Source organism: Chroicocephalus ridibundus, chromosome 2 (genome assembly GCF_963924245.1).
Source record: "Chroicocephalus ridibundus chromosome 2, bChrRid1.1, whole genome shotgun sequence".
NCBI classification, from domain to species: Eukaryota; Metazoa; Chordata; class Aves; order Charadriiformes; family Laridae; genus Chroicocephalus; species Chroicocephalus ridibundus.
The window spans coordinates 57,885,949-57,906,907 of record NC_086285.1 but is presented as its reverse complement, the minus strand read 5'-3'; the positions used below and the strand labels follow the sequence as shown (position 1 = coordinate 57,906,907).

At 40.5% G+C, this 20,959-nt stretch overlaps 1 protein-coding gene across 6 annotated transcripts in view; it reads right to left on the bottom strand.

The window, feature by feature from the left end:
- HECW1 (HECT, C2 and WW domain containing E3 ubiquitin protein ligase 1) overlaps positions 1 to 20,959 on the bottom strand; it is a 262,500-nt gene that overhangs the window by 175,370 nt on the left and 66,171 nt on the right. For all 6 annotated transcript variants that reach the window (XM_063325617.1, XM_063325615.1, XM_063325618.1 and 3 more), the window contains one exon: positions 2,989 to 3,313. In XM_063325617.1, the coding sequence (XP_063181687.1) occupies positions 2,989 to 3,313 (325 nt within the window). The remainder of the gene's footprint in view (positions 1 to 2,988; positions 3,314 to 20,959) is intronic.

Sequence of the window (20,959 nt, the reverse complement as noted above, 5' to 3'; positions counted from 1 at the left end):
CTCATTGTTCTCATGACTCACTGCAATATTAAAGTATTGCCACATTGAAACCTTTCAGCTCAAATTTCACCAACGCAAACAATCAAAAAAAGGACTGGGTTGTATCCACGAGCTGGCTTTGAGGCAAACAGCAGAGTGACCAGCAGCAATGCAATAGTTAACAGTGTTGCCATGCAAGTGGTAATAATAGGCTTCAACACTAATCCCCTATTGAGCAGACTGGGAAAAGCTCATAGTTTCTTCGGTTCTCTTGTTCTAGTCTGGCTGCTAATTCAAAACATAATCATATATCAGTTTACATTGTGAAGGTCATACCCGCAAGGCCAGGAACATTTCCTCTCTTAGGAAATCCCTAAACAGGAATGCAGGCTTGGAAAATCTGCACAAACGCACACACACAAATCTAAGCCATTAGGATGTCTGGGTTTCCCACCCCTGTGGACTGGTCACAAACATCAAATACAGGATGTATCGACGTTTTATTTGAAATGAGCAGCGTGCTTTTGGAACAACCCTTCCAATTGTTCCCACTGTGTCACCACCAGACTGTGTGGTGATCTTTGGTCACACAAACTGTCCTGGTGAAGCTAGACTGAAAGGTGAACTACAGCAACTGAAGGGCATTCACAGTCTGCCAGACTGAGACTGCTCTAAAGTCAACCCCCCCAATACATATTCAGCAGCTGTTTGCTTCTACAGACCCATTCTCACTGGTTCCCCCTACTATGTTAATGTAGGTGTAGCCATAGTGCCAGTCACCTTCCTAGACTCCCAAGTGTTTTCCATGGCAAACACACATCAAAAGATCTTCAGTCTCCCATGTTCTTTCTTTAAGGGAACCAAAACACCAAATTTCACATTAGGTTTTGTGAGGGGAGGAGCGGGAAGAGAGGAAGGGAAGAGAAAAAAGGAACAAGGGGTGCTGCTGCCTGCTATTTCCTCAGTTATTTAGATTGGGAACCTGAGAGGCTGGAAACAAAACACCTTCAAAGACAACAAGGGTCAACTGTTGGTTTCTTGGGGTCCGGACACACTATTCATTTTTCATTTGGCAGCGGTGTTCCTTGGAACAAGCCATTGACTAGTGCCATTAACACCAGGCATTCAGCCAGTAGGGACAAGGATCCACTTCACGATCTGCACTTCTAATTTCCTGGGGTGTCTGGAGCAACATCCTGTTTGATAGGATAAATCACACAGGAGTATCAAGGAGGATTTTTCTCTCCCAGTTAATCCCTCAAGTATTAAGGTTACCTATCAAAAAAAAAAATTCGAGATGTGTCTTTACAGCCCTTGATGCAATGTCTGAGCTACGAAACATGGCTGAATGAGTTCAATGTGAAACAGCTCCGTGGACTTTCTTGTTGTCTCCAGACCACCAGAAGGTATGCTTTGCCTCTTTTTACTGAAGCAATACAGTCCTTCATGAGTTGCCTGTGCTGCTACAGAATAGGCTTAGAGTATTTCTTACTGGCTAGTACTGGGGGCTGCTATGTCTTCTCATCTCTTCCAGTAAAACACTCAACTGCAAGCTTAACTGTAAACACAAGTAATTCTGTTAAGGCCAACAAAACAGACTACTTTGAGAGCATCTGTTTTAAATCCAGTCTCTGTTTTTTTCCTGAAAGACTTTAAATTGGAGAAGCCTACTTTTATTCTCAAAGCAGGGTATTTTATGAGGTTACTCACGGGAACAAGTACTGCAAGCCTGCCTTACTGTAACCCCCACTCCTCTCCCTCCATGTCCTAAGCAGCCACCTTCACGTTCCCTTTCTCCCAGTCTCTCCAATACCCCAAACTCATTTTCTAATGCTTAACACTGTGACACCAGGGTTCCTCCACATGCTCAGACCTCCCATCCCATCCCTTCTGATGTCACCAACATCTGTGTTCCCACATCCTCAGCACGTGAACCTTCTGTCCTTACCCACTAAAGCAAAACTGTAGCTCCCTATGATGCCCCCTATGATTGCTCCAAAAGATCAACTCACAATATCATATACTTTATCTGGTTTTGTTTGGCTTGCTATCTGGGCAAGGTAAAACATTGCTACTGGAATTAAAATACCTGCTTAGTGCTAGGCATACTTATCCAAACAGGTAAGGCTAGCATTTTACCAACATTTCCCTTTGTGGGGGCACCAGTTTGAGCCTGTCTTTCTTACCAAGCCACTGTTTTTCAGGAAAAATGTAAGAACTTCACATTTTTAGGACCTCTAATCCATAGAGGAACGTGGTTGAAACTGATCCACAATGTCCAAAGCTTAGCAGAGGGCAAAGAGTTAACACAGACTTCAGTCTAGGCAGCAGGACTATTTCCATAGGAACCAAACCAGGTTAAAAAAATGCTAATTTTATACCGAAGTGAAACAATCAGGTAAAAGTCCATTGAAATCATTTCTTATTACTCTTACATGAGGCTGGATTTACTAGATCGAGATGCTAAAAATATGCTAACGTATATGGCTGAATACAACTTCCAATACACACAGAAAAAAAGAAAAACTTTCTGGGACAATTCCAGACTGCCTCAGTCTATAATTATTGTTCATATCAAAATATCCTTTGGCTATACAGGAAAAGTCATTCTATTTCACAAGGTTTTTAAATGACTCATTCTTGACTTGTAAAACCTCTCATCTGTCACAGATTACTCAAGGACTCGCAAGAGGAAATCCTGAAAATATTATGCTTTTTTTATACAGGAGGTATTTTCCTAAAATCCAAATGTCTTTAAAATGAAAATATCTTGAAATTTCAACAAACTGTCAACAGAAAGCATTCCCATATCTCTACTGAAGAATAAGTGAGGGCCAGGACTGCAACCAGCAATTCAGGAGCAGAAGAAATCTTGTCATATATAAATCCACTTCAAGACTACACTCAACTGAGCTGTATTAGCTCATTATTACCATTAGCCCATATTACCATAATGCTTATAAGTAAAAAAAGAAGCAGCAAGAAACCCAAAGGGGAAGGGGGACTTACCTATGAGATACATGCCAATCCAGTCCCCTGCATCCACTTCCTCCTTTATATCCCAGTATATCACTAGGTCCTGTGAATGCCCGATGGAGTAGTAGGAGCTGCTGACCATCAGGGTAGACCGACTGTCTGAAGTGACAAGGTCCGTGTCACTGGTAGACCTAGGAATGGTGACCGTCTCATGGGAATTGTTCCTGATGTCCATGTTATGGAACTGCTCAGGGTTATAGCTGTATCTGAGAGGCTCTTTGCACCGGCGCCGATTTTGTGAGTTCCTAGATGGAGAAGCCATGGCTGCCAGGCCCAGGAACCTGTTTTGGTACAGATTCTGCAAAGAAAAAAAAAGAAAGGATAGTATTTACAGTACTATTAATTTTTCAGTGATGTCAAAGCTCAGGAAAAGTAGTACATCAGAATGAGAAAGTAGCAGATCTTTTTCCATTCAGCATTGCAAAAAAGAGGCATGAAAAGGCATAGCAGGAAACATAGTGCTAACTCAACTTCTACTCCATAATTCTTACCGTGAAAACAAGTGTAAGAGCAAGCCTTGCACCAGCGAGCTCAGCCACAACTGGCAGCGTGTGAGGAAATTAATGGTAGCTGGCTTCCTCCACATTAACGCATGCATCCAGACACAGATATCACGACTATCAGACTGCGAGATATCTGACTAGATAGTCATTCTCTTTTAACATGAGGAGATAGTCTTCCCACTTTTGATACCCGGAGTTAATTCTTCTCCCCAGTAATCTTTGTCACATTTGCAGACGAATCTGTCTTAAAGCGCAGTCACCCCAGAGACCGTATCCCATCTGGAGAGACTGGTTAGCAATGAGTAAGAAGTCTTCTTCCCTGCTGGAGATCTGAAGAGTGAGTGCCATGAAAATGGAGTTATCCCTGTTACCAAAATAGAGATGTCTTCGCTGAAGTGTAAATACAAACTAAGTGTTGCAGCATCTGTCAGTATCCCCGGTAGCTTCCAATGCTATTGCTCTGCTCTGTTCGTTGCAGTAGACTGTGAGATGCTATGCACACCTGCTCTGGTAGGAATTTGGGAATGCACTGGCCAATTAATGGGAGTTGAGGAGGCTACTGCAGAGTAGTCATCATCATAGTAGTGGAAAAAATATTTAAATTCCAACCTACCCGCCCTTCCTCAAGGCAAGCTGAGTGACTTGTATGAAATGCGTCATGGTGCACGAGTTAAGCGCTCTTGTGAGGTGGCAGATGGAGAATGCTTAAGTTATGAGTGGGGTTAATCTTGATGTGAAGACATGCCCTCATACTGATCAAAATACTGGTTATCCCTTACTTCTGTGCTGTTTGTTTTTTCCATTTTCCCTCCCAGCTTTCCCTCTTCTCTCCCTGCAGCTCTGCTATTTCAATCAATCAGCTTTTCATTATTCATTAGCCTTCCATTATCCGTCTGTTGCCAACCATGCTGTCAAGTCCGTTAGATACAAAACCAGACAGCTTTCCAGTATGCTATGAAATGCTTTTCACATGATCAGAAGTCAAATCATCCTGTTGAACTCAAACAAATTAAGCGGAAGAAAAATCATAGCTCCTTTGTCCAGCCAAGCAGTTATTTAACCCTGGCTTCAATAAGGCTATGGTAGCACAGAAGAACAGTAAGTCCTGAAAACATAAAATATTTTTTTTATTAATACCAATTTTTCTGTAATAATTAAGAGACCTATTATTGGGTCTCAGGATTCTGTTGCAAAAAAAACTGTACAGAGAGCAAAAAAATTCAGCTGGTATGTTTGCACCCCTAGAATATGCTGTCACTTTGCAGACACTGCCCTACGATGCTTACAATCCAATGACCCAAATCCTCACTTACTGCATTAAACAGGGTTTATAGCAAAAATAGCTCCAGCAGGAATGCCACACCTTATAGTAAGCACTGGAAAGATTGAAGCAAATAATGCGAAAGGCTACACTAGAGACACAGGAACAGAAGGAGGAAGGGTGTGTGGGGGGGTACGAAGTGCATGGTGTTGCATTTGCTACGCATCTAATCACGTCTTTGCTACTTCTTTTCCAATAGATTTATTCGCGGTTTGAAAAGAGAGTTCAAATCATAGCATAAAGATTGGCGTTCCCTGTAAACAGAAAATGGATCTTTTTTTAATCAAAAAAACCCAGGGTCTCACATGCTGTGAACATTTTCTAAACCAGGAAGCACTTGTGGGCATGCCCAACTACCATGCTCTAGTCAGTGATTTAAAAATCAATGGGAGTTTGTCACTTAGTGAAGAAGGCATCTGCTGTCACAACAGTACCTGAGGCAACTACTATGCGTTTTATAACGGAGAGATAGCAACGCAAAGAACTTCAAGCCCACTCCTCTGAATTAGTCTGTAACATTAATATGGGTTCCTTCGCTCATAGCGCGCTACCCAAAAGCTACTTCAGTTTAAAGGCAGACCTTTTATTTCTGGTGACAAATTACTCCAGGGAGAAGTGGTTCTGCAGATCCTTTCAGTTTTGAATGTTAATGGATATAGAGTGTTAATTAACAGCAAACTTCCAAATTAAATTAGACTTAAACATGTAATATTTTCAGCTTCAGCATGACTTTAAGCAGCTTTTCTGAAAATGGTAAATTCATCGCTATGTTCTAATTCTGTAAGTTCCCATTTTCCTGTGTGTTGACTCCAGTGGAACAAATGGCATAATCTGAAAGCAACCCAGAAAGTCATGTTCTCCAGAAATAAGAGTCTACTGTATTTCCATCATCGATTCTATACAAATATATTTATCTGCAAAAAAAGAAAATACCCAAACTGAAAAAATCCAAAACAAATCGGACAATAAACTCACACAATTATCTGAATTAAATAATGGCATCAAAATACAAGCATGGCTCTATAAACAAGTAAAAAAGAAGTTAGGAAACATGATTATTCCACATTTTATTACCAGCTTTGCATGTTTTCCATGCAACTGCCTAAAGCATGCACAAGCCCTGGTGACAGACTCCCAGCCACAGTGAGACAGCTTAAAAAAAAACCATCAAAGACACCCTCTCCATGTCTTGTGGAAGCAATCTGATCCATCATAGATCCCTAATATACAAAACAATTTTTTTAGGGACCTGAGATTCATATTTATTCTGTCTATCCCTTTACAGAGCTGTTTACACTATACACACTAAGCTATACTCTCATTTCTACTATACAGTGTAAATTATAAAGCAAGAACACCCAAATGTTGACCCAACAGCACAACAGATCCAGCTTGGCTGTCAACAGAAACGAATCCCGCTTCGTTCCTGGCTCAAAACAGTCATTCCATAGCTGCTTTTACAGTCACTCTTTCCAGGGGTGTTTCCACCCATGGACTCTCTCTACCAAATGACCCCCAGGCTCTACTTTCCCACCCGCTCCCCCTCATTCCTTGTATGATGTTTAGCGGTGAGGAGAGCATCTGCTGGTCAGAGCGTCTATGCATGTAAGAGGAAAGATGGTTTTCTCCTCACACCTTTTAAGCTTTTTCTCTTGGACTGTGTCCTAAAAGGGCCCATCTTGCAACACTTCAGGTACATCATGCATATGATATGCTCAGCAAGTGAGCTCGAGCTTGTCTTAAGTTGAAGGTGCCAATACTGCGTTGGTGACTGATGCACAGCCTGGCTATTTCCTATCTCTGTACTTACCTAGGATAGGAGGAATGATGCGACCGGGATGTACAATAATTCAGTTATCCGGGGATGGTCCAGTTATTTTAGTTTTTGACATCTGAAGCAGCAGATACAAAGGTCTTTCCCTTTACATTCCTCATTTGGACACACATAATATGTAATACAACATACGTAAGTGATTTTCAGTCTATCTAGAGATAGATATCAGATATCTTTTATATTCACGTCTTTTCATGAAATGCAAATATCACTACTGTTGGAAAAAAACATTGTTTTCTACTGCTATCAACTACTCTAGAATAAATGAACATTTACTCCAATAAATTTATTAATATTTTTTTCTAATATCAGAAACAGCCCTTTTATGTACAGACAGCTATGGTAACAAGTATTTAGCTACAAAACGTTAGCCAGCTGAGCAAAACTAGCCAAAAGGACATTTTTCTGCTCTCACTGCCGCTCCCTCTGATTTTCACAAAGTTCTGGAAAGCTTTGTCTCTAAAGATCTACCAGCCACATAAAAGTCCTACTCAAAATGAGATTTTTGGAGGATTATCTGTGGGCAGAACTTACCTCTTATTTATGTCACTTAGTCCATCTAATGAAAGAAAACGTCAAAAAAATTAATTTAGGATACTTCCCACTCCCCCCATGTGAACGCAACTGCAATCTCTAACAAGGGAAAGCAGGAAGGAACGCACAAAAGGAAATGACAGGTGAGATCTGATTGTAAAGAAAACTGATCTTAAAAATGTACACATAGAAAACCTGTAATCAATAAATACTAAGAAAAAGTATTTCACGGATTTTCTGTCCATGTTCTCTCCCTTTCACACTCACACACCTCTCCTTGCCCGACTGCTGTTTGACACTGGGACAGCAAAGAGTTGTTGCCACCACTGCCTTTTCCGTCACCACCTAAGAAAACCGTACCACCTCCCTCTTCGAGACAAGAAGAATCCTCTGTCTGGAAGAATTCACACACCATTACCACTACCTGAATTTCACCAAAGGATTCAGAGCTGCCATACGGCAACTTCTTCTGCAGAGCTGTTAATATTAGGGGTTTGGGGTTTTGTTGTTTTTGTTTTTCCCTGTTTGTTTTGTGGGGTTTTTATGGTTTTTTTTTTTTTTTGTTTTTATCATTTGGGATTATTTTAAATCATGCCAGAAAGGTACAACAGTGCTTTATTACTACAGAGATAGATCCCAGCAATTCAAATGTCTACAAGCATCATCACAACCAGAATTTCAAGGGCAAGTACTGAGAAAGACAGTGAGATAGCTTTGTATGACGGGAAGCTTGGGACATAGCACATTTATTCATCTGAAAATTTAATAAGCCAGTAGTCAAGTCTGACATCATAGGCAAATCAGATGTAGAGTCAGTCTCTTGGTTGCTCCACCAGAGATGAAGGTTCTCCTGACAAGCTTTTAGCCTTCATTTGCAAGGCTTATGTGTTTTGTAAAAGACAAGAAGGAGCCAAGACAGACTAAAAAAAAGAATAGAAGTAGGGTAGCCTGGTAAAAAGAAGATAAGTTATGACAGCAAAAGCCTTCTGACCAGCTTTCAGGAAGGTAAGATCATGTGTATCAACAAGGATATTGTACTTACAGAAATATAAGGTAATAATGGCCTGTATGAAAGGTTTATTTGGCTAGATGAGAGACAACATAAGATTTTATGAAAACATAGTCACAGCCCAGGTGTGAACACACAGAGCAAAATCCTGAGGCTGGGCCAGAAAGACAAGCAGGAAAGCAGCAGTACATACAGTCATCAAAAGGTCATGTGACAGGACTCTGCAAGCCAGACCTTTCACTTGAAAATGAACCTACCAAAAGAGCTTTCATTATGCAAAACTGTTTTAATAAAAGTTTTGAAAGACAGGAAACTCACCTCTGTCGCGTGGAAGAGTAAAAAAGCTGGGTGAAAGCAAAAAGATACGAGAACGAATCTCACTGACACTCCTTACAGAGCAGGACATTTCCCTCCAGACTTGCTCTCAACCCAGCAACATGAAGTCCTTCCTCAGAGAAAACTCTCCTGCTTTTCATAGCCCTAAAGACTTGTTGCAGGATTTGCTCCCTGTTCTTCCCAGCAACGTTCTCATCTCCACTCCCACCACAGGCCTGCTGCTCTTGATCTTTTCCCCATCTGCTCCCCCCAGAGCATCCCTTACCTCCCACCACTCAGCAGCTTGCAGGGAAGGTATACCCTCCCTCTGTCAAACTCTGAGCCAGGAAAAGGTAAATGAAGTACATGGATTTCCTTCTTTTTGCCTAGGGACAGTCCTCTTAACACAGCACATGGTATCTGCACAGCAAATTGTGAACCAAGAGAACATTTGCATCTTCCATCACTGCAGGCGCTGTAGAATTGAACATACAAAATGCAAAGCAATGCAGAGGTAAGAAGAAATACAGTTCAAAAGTAAGGTATAATCAAGGTTACCGTATCAGCTATCATAACTGCCCCCCATCAACCTACTCCCAGCTATCACAGCTATTTATTTGTTTATCATCATGTGAGAAAAATCCCTTTGGACATTTGAATTTTGGAAGAATTTTTAGTGTAAGTCTTAGCACAAAAAGTATTTTTAAAGCATAGCTTATAGTACAGCCAAATCCAGTAAACACGACCTTATCATGCAAGGAGCTATAACAAAATTTTCTCCATATGGTTTAGCATCTGACTTGCTGAAAACGTGAAACCCAACATGAAAAATCATGACGCTTGGGACTGGAGAATGCTATGAAGCCAAAGGATTTTGAGAGCATGGAGAACTTTGCAGGATTGGGACATTTATTTAAGAGGCACAGGAATGGTTTCTCAGAGCTCCAAAGGAATCACTTAATAGCATGAGGGGGCTGCAGGCTTCCATGGTCTACTGACACCCTTTTCCCTGCAAGATATTAAAGAACATATAGATTAAGCTGCTGTTCTTGGGAAGACTGAAATGAAGGCTGCAAATGTTTCAAAGGGATGTATGCCATAATAACACTAAGGAACTTTAAGTGCATTTGTCTCAATACTGCACATCTATGGCACAATATATATATTTATGCCTATAATAAACACTAATCGGAAATCAAAGCCATTATACATCAGCAGTGGGGCAAATGGATGTTATTAGGTGGTTCATTTTTCCATTTCCTGACCTTTGTGCAATTCTAGTCTAGCTGTACTGCTACGTTAATGTATCCTCTTACATTTTAACTTTGCTTCAGTGATGTGCAAATCATTGCACAAATTAGAATCAAAATGAAAGAGTTGGCCTCAAGGTCAATCCGGCAAGGTTTGGCGCTGGTGGGTGGGATTGATTCCTGATGCAGGCCTATTAGTCATAAGGCAGCAAAAGCTGGCAAGCTCAGTAACCAGAGGTACTCTTTGCATCTACAAAGAAAAAGTACGATTAAGAGCAGTCCGCATTTTCTGAGAGCACTTAAACAATGTCCTGGGCACAAGCAGACGGAACGTGGAATATGATTGGAGGGAAATACTTGGAGTTCAGAAAAAGAAAGGAAAAAAATTAACAAAGCTTTTTTTCTTCTCTTTCTGGAAGAAGTAAAAAAGAATGCTGTCCAATGAACCCAAGAGAGCATGCTGAAAGATACACACATCACATTTCCAATTACGTGATTCCAAGAATTAAGATTTGTACTCCTGTAAGTATATAAACCAAACAAGTTTCTGCGGAAAAAAAAAAGACATTTTACCAGTTTTAGATGAGATCACTCCAAGATTCTACATGGTAGACTACTTATGTCTAACTAATAGCAATTAACAATCTTACATTCAACACTTTTTTTTGACACAGCAATAATCCACTCACAGTTCACTACACAAAGCACTGGGAAGTTTCTGCAACAGAATGCAGCTAAGAAGAAAATTAAATTCTTAATTTCTCTTAAATCAGTAGCAGAAAAACAGTCTTGTCTCAGCAGTTTGGCACAGCAAGGGATAAGGAACAGCCATCAGGCTTACTGTTACAGAAAAAAAGATCTGAAAACATTGCCAATGTTTTTAAAGGACATATTCAGGTACACAAGAATGGGTAAATATGTAATATGGCCCGAATATAAAATCTCAAAAAGAAAACTGTAAGGAAATAATAAAAGGGTCAACATGGTAACACCTTAAACCAAGAAAACACTGCACAGCTTCACTCTATTCTTTCCACGCTGCAAAATTAAAGAAATAACCTTAGGATCCACTCATACGCTACTATCAAATACTCCGAAGTCCACAACACTTGCCTTTGCTGGTGCTTTATGAAGCACATAACAGGAAATTTATATTTTTGACTTGGTATTGGTTTTAAACATTAGAAGCAGGCAAAGAAGTGCTGCTGCAGTACCAGACAGAGGCAGGACACCTCTCAAGATGTGCAAGATGAAGCATTCGTTGGTAGGACAACACACCCTCTCTTAACAAGCATCCTCGTGTCCACAAAGACCAGTGTGGATCATGCCAGCTTCACAGATACAGTCCTCGTGACTGTGGTGCTGAAGACTAAAAATCTCCACCCCTCATCTTTTCAAACCCAAGGACAATATTTACAAACACCACCACTGCAAGAAAAAAAAAAGCAATCATTCTGTACCAGGCACTGGTACTATTTTAATCTGCTATTTAAAGTAGAGAAGCACCAGTCTCAGCAGAGAGTTGTCCCCAAAAGGCTGTGTGCCCCAACACTGGTCTATTTAAGAATTATCGTTGCATTCATCAGGTCCACTGCACAGCTGGACTCTGCTGGTCCCAGAAACACTACTTATTCTGAAGGGGTTTTAGGAGGGAGGAGGTAAGAACAGGGATGTTGTTCTCCTCTGCCCACTGAAAATATTGCTGCTCTTCTGTCATCAACTGATACTCCTATTGAGAATCCCTGGCCACACTGGATGCTCCTTTCAGGTTCTGCAGAGCGCACAGTAATAGACATCTCTTACCTGATGGCTTTTTATAACCAGTGGCTTCCGTTCTTCAAGTACTTTGCCCATGCAAAACATCAATGTCTTTAATAGCACTGACAGCGTCACAAGATTCACCCAACTCAATCTTTGACTACTTGAGTCACCTAATTTAGGACTGCAGGTTCCCAAGACTCCCTGTGCACTCAGAGGGATGAGACAGGCTCCTCCTGAAGACGACTGAGACCTGAGAGTAAGGCTTTCCCAGAGAGGATTCACCTCTACCTCTCTTCATCGCCTTTTTAAGGAGTCAATGACTGTTGAGATCCTAGATTAGGCATGTTAGGTTAGACAGGAAGGAACCAGACATGTGCATGAACCCCTCGAGCTATAAGATTTTATATTATAGAAGGACAAGTGGGCGAAGCAGTCCTGAGGGCGGCAGAAAATGTGTATTGTAAGTACATTCAGGCATGTGAAATAGAAACATAAGGCATATTAAAAAAAATACTAAGCTACTACTTGATTATTTAAGAATAGTCTGATTTTCTAGGCAACAACATAAAATTGCAAACTAGACAGTACTTCCAGAGAAAGTCAAAGCAGAGAAAATAAAAGAAAGTGTTCGGTATACCATATACACTTTATGTACAGATCTTTTGACACGCATAATACCAGTAAATGTAGCAAAGGTTTACAGGAAAAGCTGTGAAGATGTCTTGCAAAATTTAGGAGACTACTAAGGAAATGATGTAGAGTAAATATGAGTTGCAGAAAGATATCCAGTAATGCACAACATTTCCCAGAACTGTCAGGTACAGTGACTTCTTTGCTCAGAAGCAGTCCCTCATTTCCCATCTCTTCCCCCCAGAGAGTCCAAAGACTCTAAACACTTTTTACAGAAAACACTTCTTAATTCCTTGTGATATGTGTAAGTTATAAAAATACCCCCATTCTCTACCATTAGGAATGTATCATACCTTCCACCGTGACAACTGTTTTGCTAAAAAACAAATCTTGTGTGATTTCTTTAGTGTATATTGCTACCAGCTAGAAAAAGGAAGTTGTCTAATGTTTAATTACATAAACATCAGGCATAGCTTATTATGTATAAAATCCACAAACCCAGGAAAGGCAGAGAGCAACCTAGCCCAGATATCAAAAGTGAAGTTTTTCATATTAACCGCCCTTCAGACAGGAGTATGAATCTTTGGAAGCCAAAGGTTCATGTCAGCGTATATCAACAGAGGATTTATCCTGCAGAGCTCAGATCTGCCCATGCAGTATTCCCACCACCTACACTGCCCTCTCTGCCCAGACACTCCCATGTGCAGCACAAACGGATCCATATACACATGCCACAAGGCTTTCATCGTTGCCGTAAGGTCCAAAATTTCTACAGATACTATTCCTTGCAAGAGCTGTGTACGGCTTCCCTCCTGCCTCCCTCTGTTCCAGACTGTCAGCAAGGTCCCTCTTCCTCTGTGCCACATTCCTCATGTCACAGCCCATGCCATGTTCCCAGGTGATCACATGCCTTCTCCTCCCCATCCCTTTTTATTCTCAGGGCATCTCTCCTCTTCCTCGCTCATCAATATTACCACCCTCCCCTCACCCCCACAGGTAGAAAGGGATAGGGCACAAGGCATCCCTTGCTGTACCAGCCGTAGGACAGGCACCGGATTAACACACAGGGACAATAAACACACAAAACTGAGGAAGGGATGGAAGGAGGCTTTTTGCACTCATGGTTCCTTCCAGCTGCCCATGGTGGCTGACGCCCACGCCACAGCAAAGAGAGCATTTCAGATCGCCTACTTCACTCATTGCCCCTACACTGTCACACTTCTTGCCTCCATCTCCATTTCTTTAAGAGAAAAGTGATTTGAATTGTCAGCATCTGAACCTCCTCGGGCAGCGAGGCAGGCAGGTGTTATTAGCAGGCTGTCAAGTATTAGTGCCTACATCAACCACCCCTTTGATCTACAAACAACAACAAACCATTGCAATAAACCAGTCTCTCAACCAGACACCAGCTTTGCAGCATGCCCTCAGCTCCATCTTCTACCTTTCAACAAGGTCTAGAATATTCTCTGACATTTTAAAATTAATTGGCTACAGAGCTCCTGTTATTATCATGTTACCTCCAGACAAATACAGAAATGCCATCCAGTTGAGTGTGTTTGATCCTGCTTCCAATCAAATTAAAGGCAAAGCTCCTCCTGACTTCAATGTGGAACAAAGTGACTTTGTAAAGCAAAGGAAAACCCATATAGATGTCAACAGCTGCAGTTAACAAGGGCCAATCCAGACCTGAAAATCAAGACTTCATATTTTAAGTAAAACAACCTATTCTGTTGGAAAACACGTTAGACAAACATGTAGAGCAGCAAGTTGCATTTTGGGACACAGATCACAGCAACTACTCTTAGAATGAGATCTCAAAACCTAGAAACAAATCCGTCTTTTGATGGGTTAGGATTATGTATAATAGTATCTTTAGACCACAATACCTGAACATTTTTTCCTATGCAATCATAGTAATAGAACGCAACATATTTTGTTTTTTGTCAAAAGAAAATAAATTCCTCATGGATTCAAACTGGAACATCAGACACTGAAGCTCATTCACCATTGCTGACCGCTTTTTGTCTGATGTCATGGAAGGCAGAATGAAAACTGCTTGCACACATTAAGAGTTTGACTGCCACATTTAAGCATGCTTGTTCTCAGACTGAGTTCTTATGTCTGTATGCTCTTGGGGAGTATTACGACAACATCTGCATATTTTTTGTAATAATTTTTTTTTAAATATCTAAAGTTCATTATGGTCTTTTTTTAAAGAAAAAATATCTTTTGTAACAAAGGTTTTGAGGATCAAAAGTTCTTATTTCGCACTGAAAAACAGTAAAGGAAAACTGATTTATGTTTAGCAATGCCTCAAATCCAATATTTTATTCTTGAAAATAACCCTGACACCATTAAAAGCTTAATGCTACTAATAGACCCCACAAGGCATAGTTTAAAAGGTGAGATTTCTCTGTTCCTGGGCAGGTAAAACTAGCCTCAGATACGTATCTCCAAACCAGACTGCTACTTACTGTTTCATCTTTATTAAAAGTTGTTTATGTTTTGATTGTATAAATCATGAATTGCTACTATAATTGTATTCATAAGAAAGCAAAGAAACTGGGCACACTATCCCAAGAGGAAATGAGTAATTCTGATATTACAGCCTCTAGTTGAGGAACAAGATTCAGATTTTATAAAGGGAAGATGTGGTGGCTTTATCTAGGGCATAAAAATAATTCTACATTAGAGAACAGAAGCTGTGTTCAGGGACTCTGTTTTCCTCCGTATCACTGTAAGACACTTTGGAGCTACATGTCGAATGTTTTCTGGGGAACTGCAAGCCAAGTTTAGATGAAAGGTAGCCCAGTGGTTTCCCCCTGGAAAACAAGTATGGGCATAAAGCAGATTTTCAAAGCAGAAACCACCCAGAACAACTGGAGGATAAATAAATAAAGTAGATAGAGAAGAGCAAATTGGTGCAGGCTCCTCCAACCAAATATAAACATAGAAGAGAGACAAGCCCTACCGACTACCACCATCAGGAGAAACTGGACCTGCACATAAAGATGGGCAACTCCTGATTTCTGAACTTCACCCATACTTACTCCACTGCTACTACAATAATTAGACACAATTAGTCTGTTGTATCGCACAATCGTATGTACGGGCATGTATGTCTACTCACATTACTGCATGAGGTTCTAATTTACTTTTCTCCCTTTCGCTCCAGTTCAAAAGGTCTCATGAGAGTTTTCAGAGAGGAAGAACAGCAAAGGTGACTGGAAAAGCTACATTTCACTCACCCACAGACAAAAGCACCAGAATGTTTCTGGATGAAGATTCAAGCCATAGTTTCATTTCATTTTAGTGAGGACCGTTAGTTAGACTTAACTCAATGCTTTTTTGCTGCCATTGAATCCTCATCGAGGAGAAGTACTTCCAGATTCTAACACTGCACTTAAAGTAAGGCCCAAAGGAGAATTTTTTTAACTTATTTTTCTAGTAACAACTCTTCTGTCAAGGGAGTGCCCAAAATCCACATAGGACTAGGTTCTAGGGCATTGCAATGAAAGTCTACAGTTTAATTAGTATTTAGAGAAGCCTGCGCAGTAAGCAAGTTGGAAGACTATTTGGTTCTGCAGGTGTTACACCCGAATTCTGGAAGAGACACCAAGAGGCATTCATCCACATGCAGCAGGGCTGTGGTCAGATGAGTGGCCATACTCTGCTTGGATGTCTTGGTGTGGGACACGGTTCTGTTCTCCTAAGGACACGAAGAACTAACTATTGTCCAATTCAATGCACAAATCAATGAAGCAGGCTTTGGTCCACGGATGCTACTTTTAAATTGATGGTATTACTTGCTGGATAAGATGCTATTCAACTTAACCTTAGGCAGTAAAACTGGAATGTCAATGAGGATAAAACTTGGCTTTTGAACAGGCATTCCCATTAGGGGTCTCAAGCACCACAAGAATTCATTTGTGGGTAAGACCTGCAAACACAAAAGACACTAAATTAGACAAATTTATCACTTGTAACACATTAGCTTAATAGCCATATACTAATGTTTCTGGTACTTTTTCTCTCAGTATTAGTGATAAATTAACATGATTGCTGTATTTTTCTAACCTTTAACCAGAGGTCGAATGTTTAGATTAAAGACATTCAGGTCTGATTCAGAAAGCATTCCTGGAAACAAACAGCCCTGTTAGCAGTGGAATTAATGAAGCTGTTTTCCTGCCGAGCTCTGTCCTTCATCACCACCAAACCTCTACTAAAGTCGCAGCTTTTTCCTGTCCATTCCTCTGCAAAATAAAAAACCTACCCAAAGCAAAGGTACAGACAACTCCAGCGACTGTCCCTGCTGCTGGAGCGGGTGACAGACAGGCTCTACCTGCCTTTCCCCCAGCTGCGACTTCGGTGTCCCTCTTCTCCCCAACCCCCGAGACCTGTAGAAACTTAATTATCTCAAAGACAACTACTCCTCTCTGTTTTGCTTGAAATTAGCCAACGGCTTCAAAAGTAATTAGGTAAGGGAATGACAGATGCACAGAAAGTGCAATCAGAGAAGCCTGATCAGCCCAGGAAGCCAGGCTCTAAAAATTACACCCAGCCTCACCGATTTCATTGATTACTCACACAAAGGGTTTTCCTCATGTGTACAAATCTGCAGAAGAAGGTGCTACAGTATTTTAAAAGCCGTTATAAAAATGCAACAGAAGTCTAATCGAAGCACCTACGGTGGGAACACGACCTGATCTAAAATGTAACACCGCACTATTTCCTTTCCAACTCCATTCTTTCTAATTAGTATTTTGTCACACAGAGCCCAATGCGTTATTCTTTTTCTGGTGGAAAATTTTAGTTACAAAGGAAACCAAGTACATTTATATTCTTCGTATGGATTTTGTGGCAGATTTCCAGCTTACTAGTAAATCTGGTGTGAATTTTCTCTCCCATGTTAAAAGAGGCATCAAATGTATAATTTTTCTTCAAGAAGCAAAGAAATTCACAGAGGTGAAAACTTAAGTGTCATGAAGAATGGACTAATTTAAATTGCAAAGTACAAAAAAAACCCCTCATTTATATTTTTCATTTTAAAATTCCCAATGCAATTAAAGTACATATCCACATAAGAATCAGCGATAACATATTTGACAGAGCTTTCCCGGTGTATTGTAATTTTTTTCATTATGCAACTAGCTCTGTAAGTGGTTTAGTATTAACAAAATTAAACATTCATTGATTTTAATTAGTCTTTTATCATATACAATTTCACAAAATAATGGATTTTTTTCAGCCAGGTTCTCTGTTGGCTTTAAAGAGATGGGCCACATTTTGAGAACAGACTTAAATTTCCCAGTAAAATCAAAATATTTGTGCACATCAAAACCAACGTATTTCTGCATGTCATGCAAGGGTAAAGCTGCAAAATACCACGGAAGCAACGTAGGTGCCCAGTATGGAAATCATGAAAGTTAAAAGCATATTTGCATCTTATCAAAAGAAATTATAAAGCCGTTTGTCTCAGACTCTTTAAAGGCCCATGAGTATCTGGCTGACAGCGTCCAGTAGAGCAACAAGAGATTTAGAATCAGCATCAAAACTCCAAAGGCACACAGTGCACACATTGCTTCCGATGTCATCAGCGTACCATTCTCTAGTACGGCTTGCACACATGTGTATGGATTCGTGAAAAACTTTTTAGTTCCTCTGAGGTGAATTCAGCCTAGGCCTGATCTCACACGTCTTGGGTGCAATGGAAAGACTCCTGCTGACTTCAACAGATTTTGAAGCAGATCCTGTCCCACTGGGTCATTTGGGGTTCTTTTAAATCCCTAAATACTCAAGGTTAGATTGAAAGCACCATCTTCACAGCCTTCCACTTCCATAACATAACAGGAATAATGGCAAACTTATCAAATGTCCTTGCAAGTGCTCTTTTCCTAATAACTTGAATAATAGTATTATTAGGTTGTGCTGTTTTCTAGTGTCTGTCTTTGTTTCTGCTGGTGCCCTTAAGCCCCCTTGTGCTTTCCCAAACTTATAGTTATTCCCTTACGAGGCTGGCAGATAATAAGCAAATACGCAAATACAGAGAATTGTTCCTTCAATTAAACTGGTGCTGGAAATAGGGACCAACGTAAACAGGAACAGGGAATTGTGCCAGAAATTAATCTATTTCTTAATTTCTCCATTAAGATACAGCTATCATCCCAGCCAGTACTTATATTACTCTAATTAAAAAGACATTAGGAGAGCAAGGGCCCCAGTTCACAGCTCCACCTCTCCTCCTACCACTGCCTCCCATCTGCTGCCTTTGCCAGGACCACCAGAGGTGAAGCTGAGGGTCTACAGGACAAGCTGGGGGGGTTTCCTGCAGGTTGGCTAGCCACCATCCCTATTGCACCCGAACGGATTTTGGTGGATGTGTCGGCTCTTCTGCCTATCAGACAATCATATGAGAAGAGTTGCAAAGTTCGAAAGACGCTCTTTGTGTCTTTTTGGTTATCATTAGCAAAAAGAAAGGCCATGCGAGTGCGTAAGGTACAGTATAAAACAAAGGGGTTGCAAAATGCTTTATTTTGGATACATGGGAAGGCTTTTAGCTGGGAAATAGCTTTCAGTACAGGTTCTGCCTGTGTGTGCTATTTTATAAAAAATAATTCCCATAAATAAGTTTCTGTTGTTGTTGTTTATTTTTGCTTAAGGACTACACTGCAAAAGAATGTTTGAAAGATTTCTGTATGTCGAGTCCTTAAACCAAAGGTAGCAAGTCTACACTAGCAATGTTTGGCATAGGAACACCAATAGATCTTTTTTCCATAAATAACTTGCGTGATAAAAAGGATGCACTCCCCATGTGATAAACTCTAATTAAAGGTTGGTGGGTTTTTTTAATAAAACATCACTGTGTGTCTTCATGTAAACACACAGCGTACCACAAAAAGCACATGTGCTATAGTGGCCACAGATAAGCCAAATGTAATGTAACACTCACACAAAAGCTGATTTTTATAAGCGACGCGTCAATTGTAAGACCTTTTCCCTGACGTGCTGTTCCTTGTCTCATCTAGAAGAGACCTTTTAAAAGCCAGAAATGACTTGAAGGAGCCACCATGCACTAGAGCACTAACTCCTTTCTAACTGAGACCTTATTTTGATTGTGCCATAACTTTTTTTTTTCCAGCTGTTTCTCTACCTTTTCACTCGTCTTATAGCCTGCATTGGGATTTGGGTGCTTGGATGAGGCTAACTTCCTATATTGATTACAAAGTTACAGGAGAGAAAAGGGTGCTCTGAAATACCACTATGAGCATGACTTCAGTTTGTTGACTAGATGGGGTATACGGGGAAACTAAATTAAGTACTTAAACACAGGGCTGTAAATAGTGCTCATGCCTCCCCGAGGATTTGGAAGGGTCCTGCACTCCCTGCACCTGTCAAGTCTTCATATGGCTAACAAATACTGGCTTTTATCTCAAATGCCTACATGCAACTCAAAAGGTTTATCCGCAAAGTCAAGTAAATGCCCTTGCAGGTACACACCACTCATTGCTATAGACTAAATCATGCACCTGGTTTGCTTTTCTTGAAGTAGTCCATGCTGAGGCTGAAAGGGAAACTATTTTTTTTTTCTAATAATGACAATAAAGGAGAAAAAAGCATCCAGTAACAGCTGGAAACATCGTTATAAACTTGGTTCAACATGTTTTCACAAGGGGAGGTGAGTCAGGGGACTGAGGAATTACGTTCTTCAATTTAAAAAGTGGTTTGTTTTTTTTTTTCCTCCATACACAGAGGAGAGTAGTAGAAACAGAGCCAAGGCTGCATTTTGAACTAACGAATTTTGTCAATAAAAAGTATGTGCTACATCTAACAGACAGCAATTTGTGACAAGTACTTATGATTTGCATCACTTTGGTACATCTGAATACAGCTGTCCACGTAGACTGAGGACCAAACTTATCTTAAACAGAAGACTCCCCTGAGGACACAAAGCATCACAGCCAGTTGAACCTGCTGGAGCAGGCAGTTAATTTACTTTCTTCCTGCTGTCGTGTCAGCTACCTATTTCTGGCAGTATTCTTGGTGGGAGGTATTTAATACAACCTCCAGATCTCCTGTGCGTCGTATGTAAGGGCCCAAATTCGTTAAGACATTTATGTAGCAGTGAGGGATGCACTTGTTAAAAATTTGGAAAGATACATCGCCACAGATGAAACTGAAAACACTGTAAAATGTGTTATGCACTCAGCTTTACTAAAAAAACCCTCTTCAACAATCCTTTTGATATCCCTTCTGCTATTAAACACACCCTTCCTTTTGAGACTCTTCACTTGAGAAAAAACACACAATCCTACAATGACCTGTATCATCTGTTTTAGCGGATATTTCATTTAGTTTTTGGACTGTGGCCTAATTGAAATACATATTTCTTTTCCCCGCAGAGTAATAAAAGAAACTGCCAAATACCTCTGAAGATGTACTTACCTGATGCAATAGCTGCAAAATTCAAATTATTGTCACGTGAAATGTCAGGTGGTGAACAGTTTCCATAAGCTAGAAGATACAAGTATTACTTTTCACGAAAGAGTCTTCCCATGACTCTTAACCACATTTTGTGAGACTGGATGAACTGTATATATAGCACATATGCCTGGGAAAGATTCACACAGCGTTTAGTGTAGAATACCACCGAGTTTGCAGCTACAGAGAGGTGAAAGCAGGAGTGCTGTTGGACACGGTCACACAAGTTCTCAGTTGTCATCATCAAGAGGCTGTATGTGTTTCCTCAGCAATTACAGCACTGCTTAATTTGCACAGAGGCTCAAAATA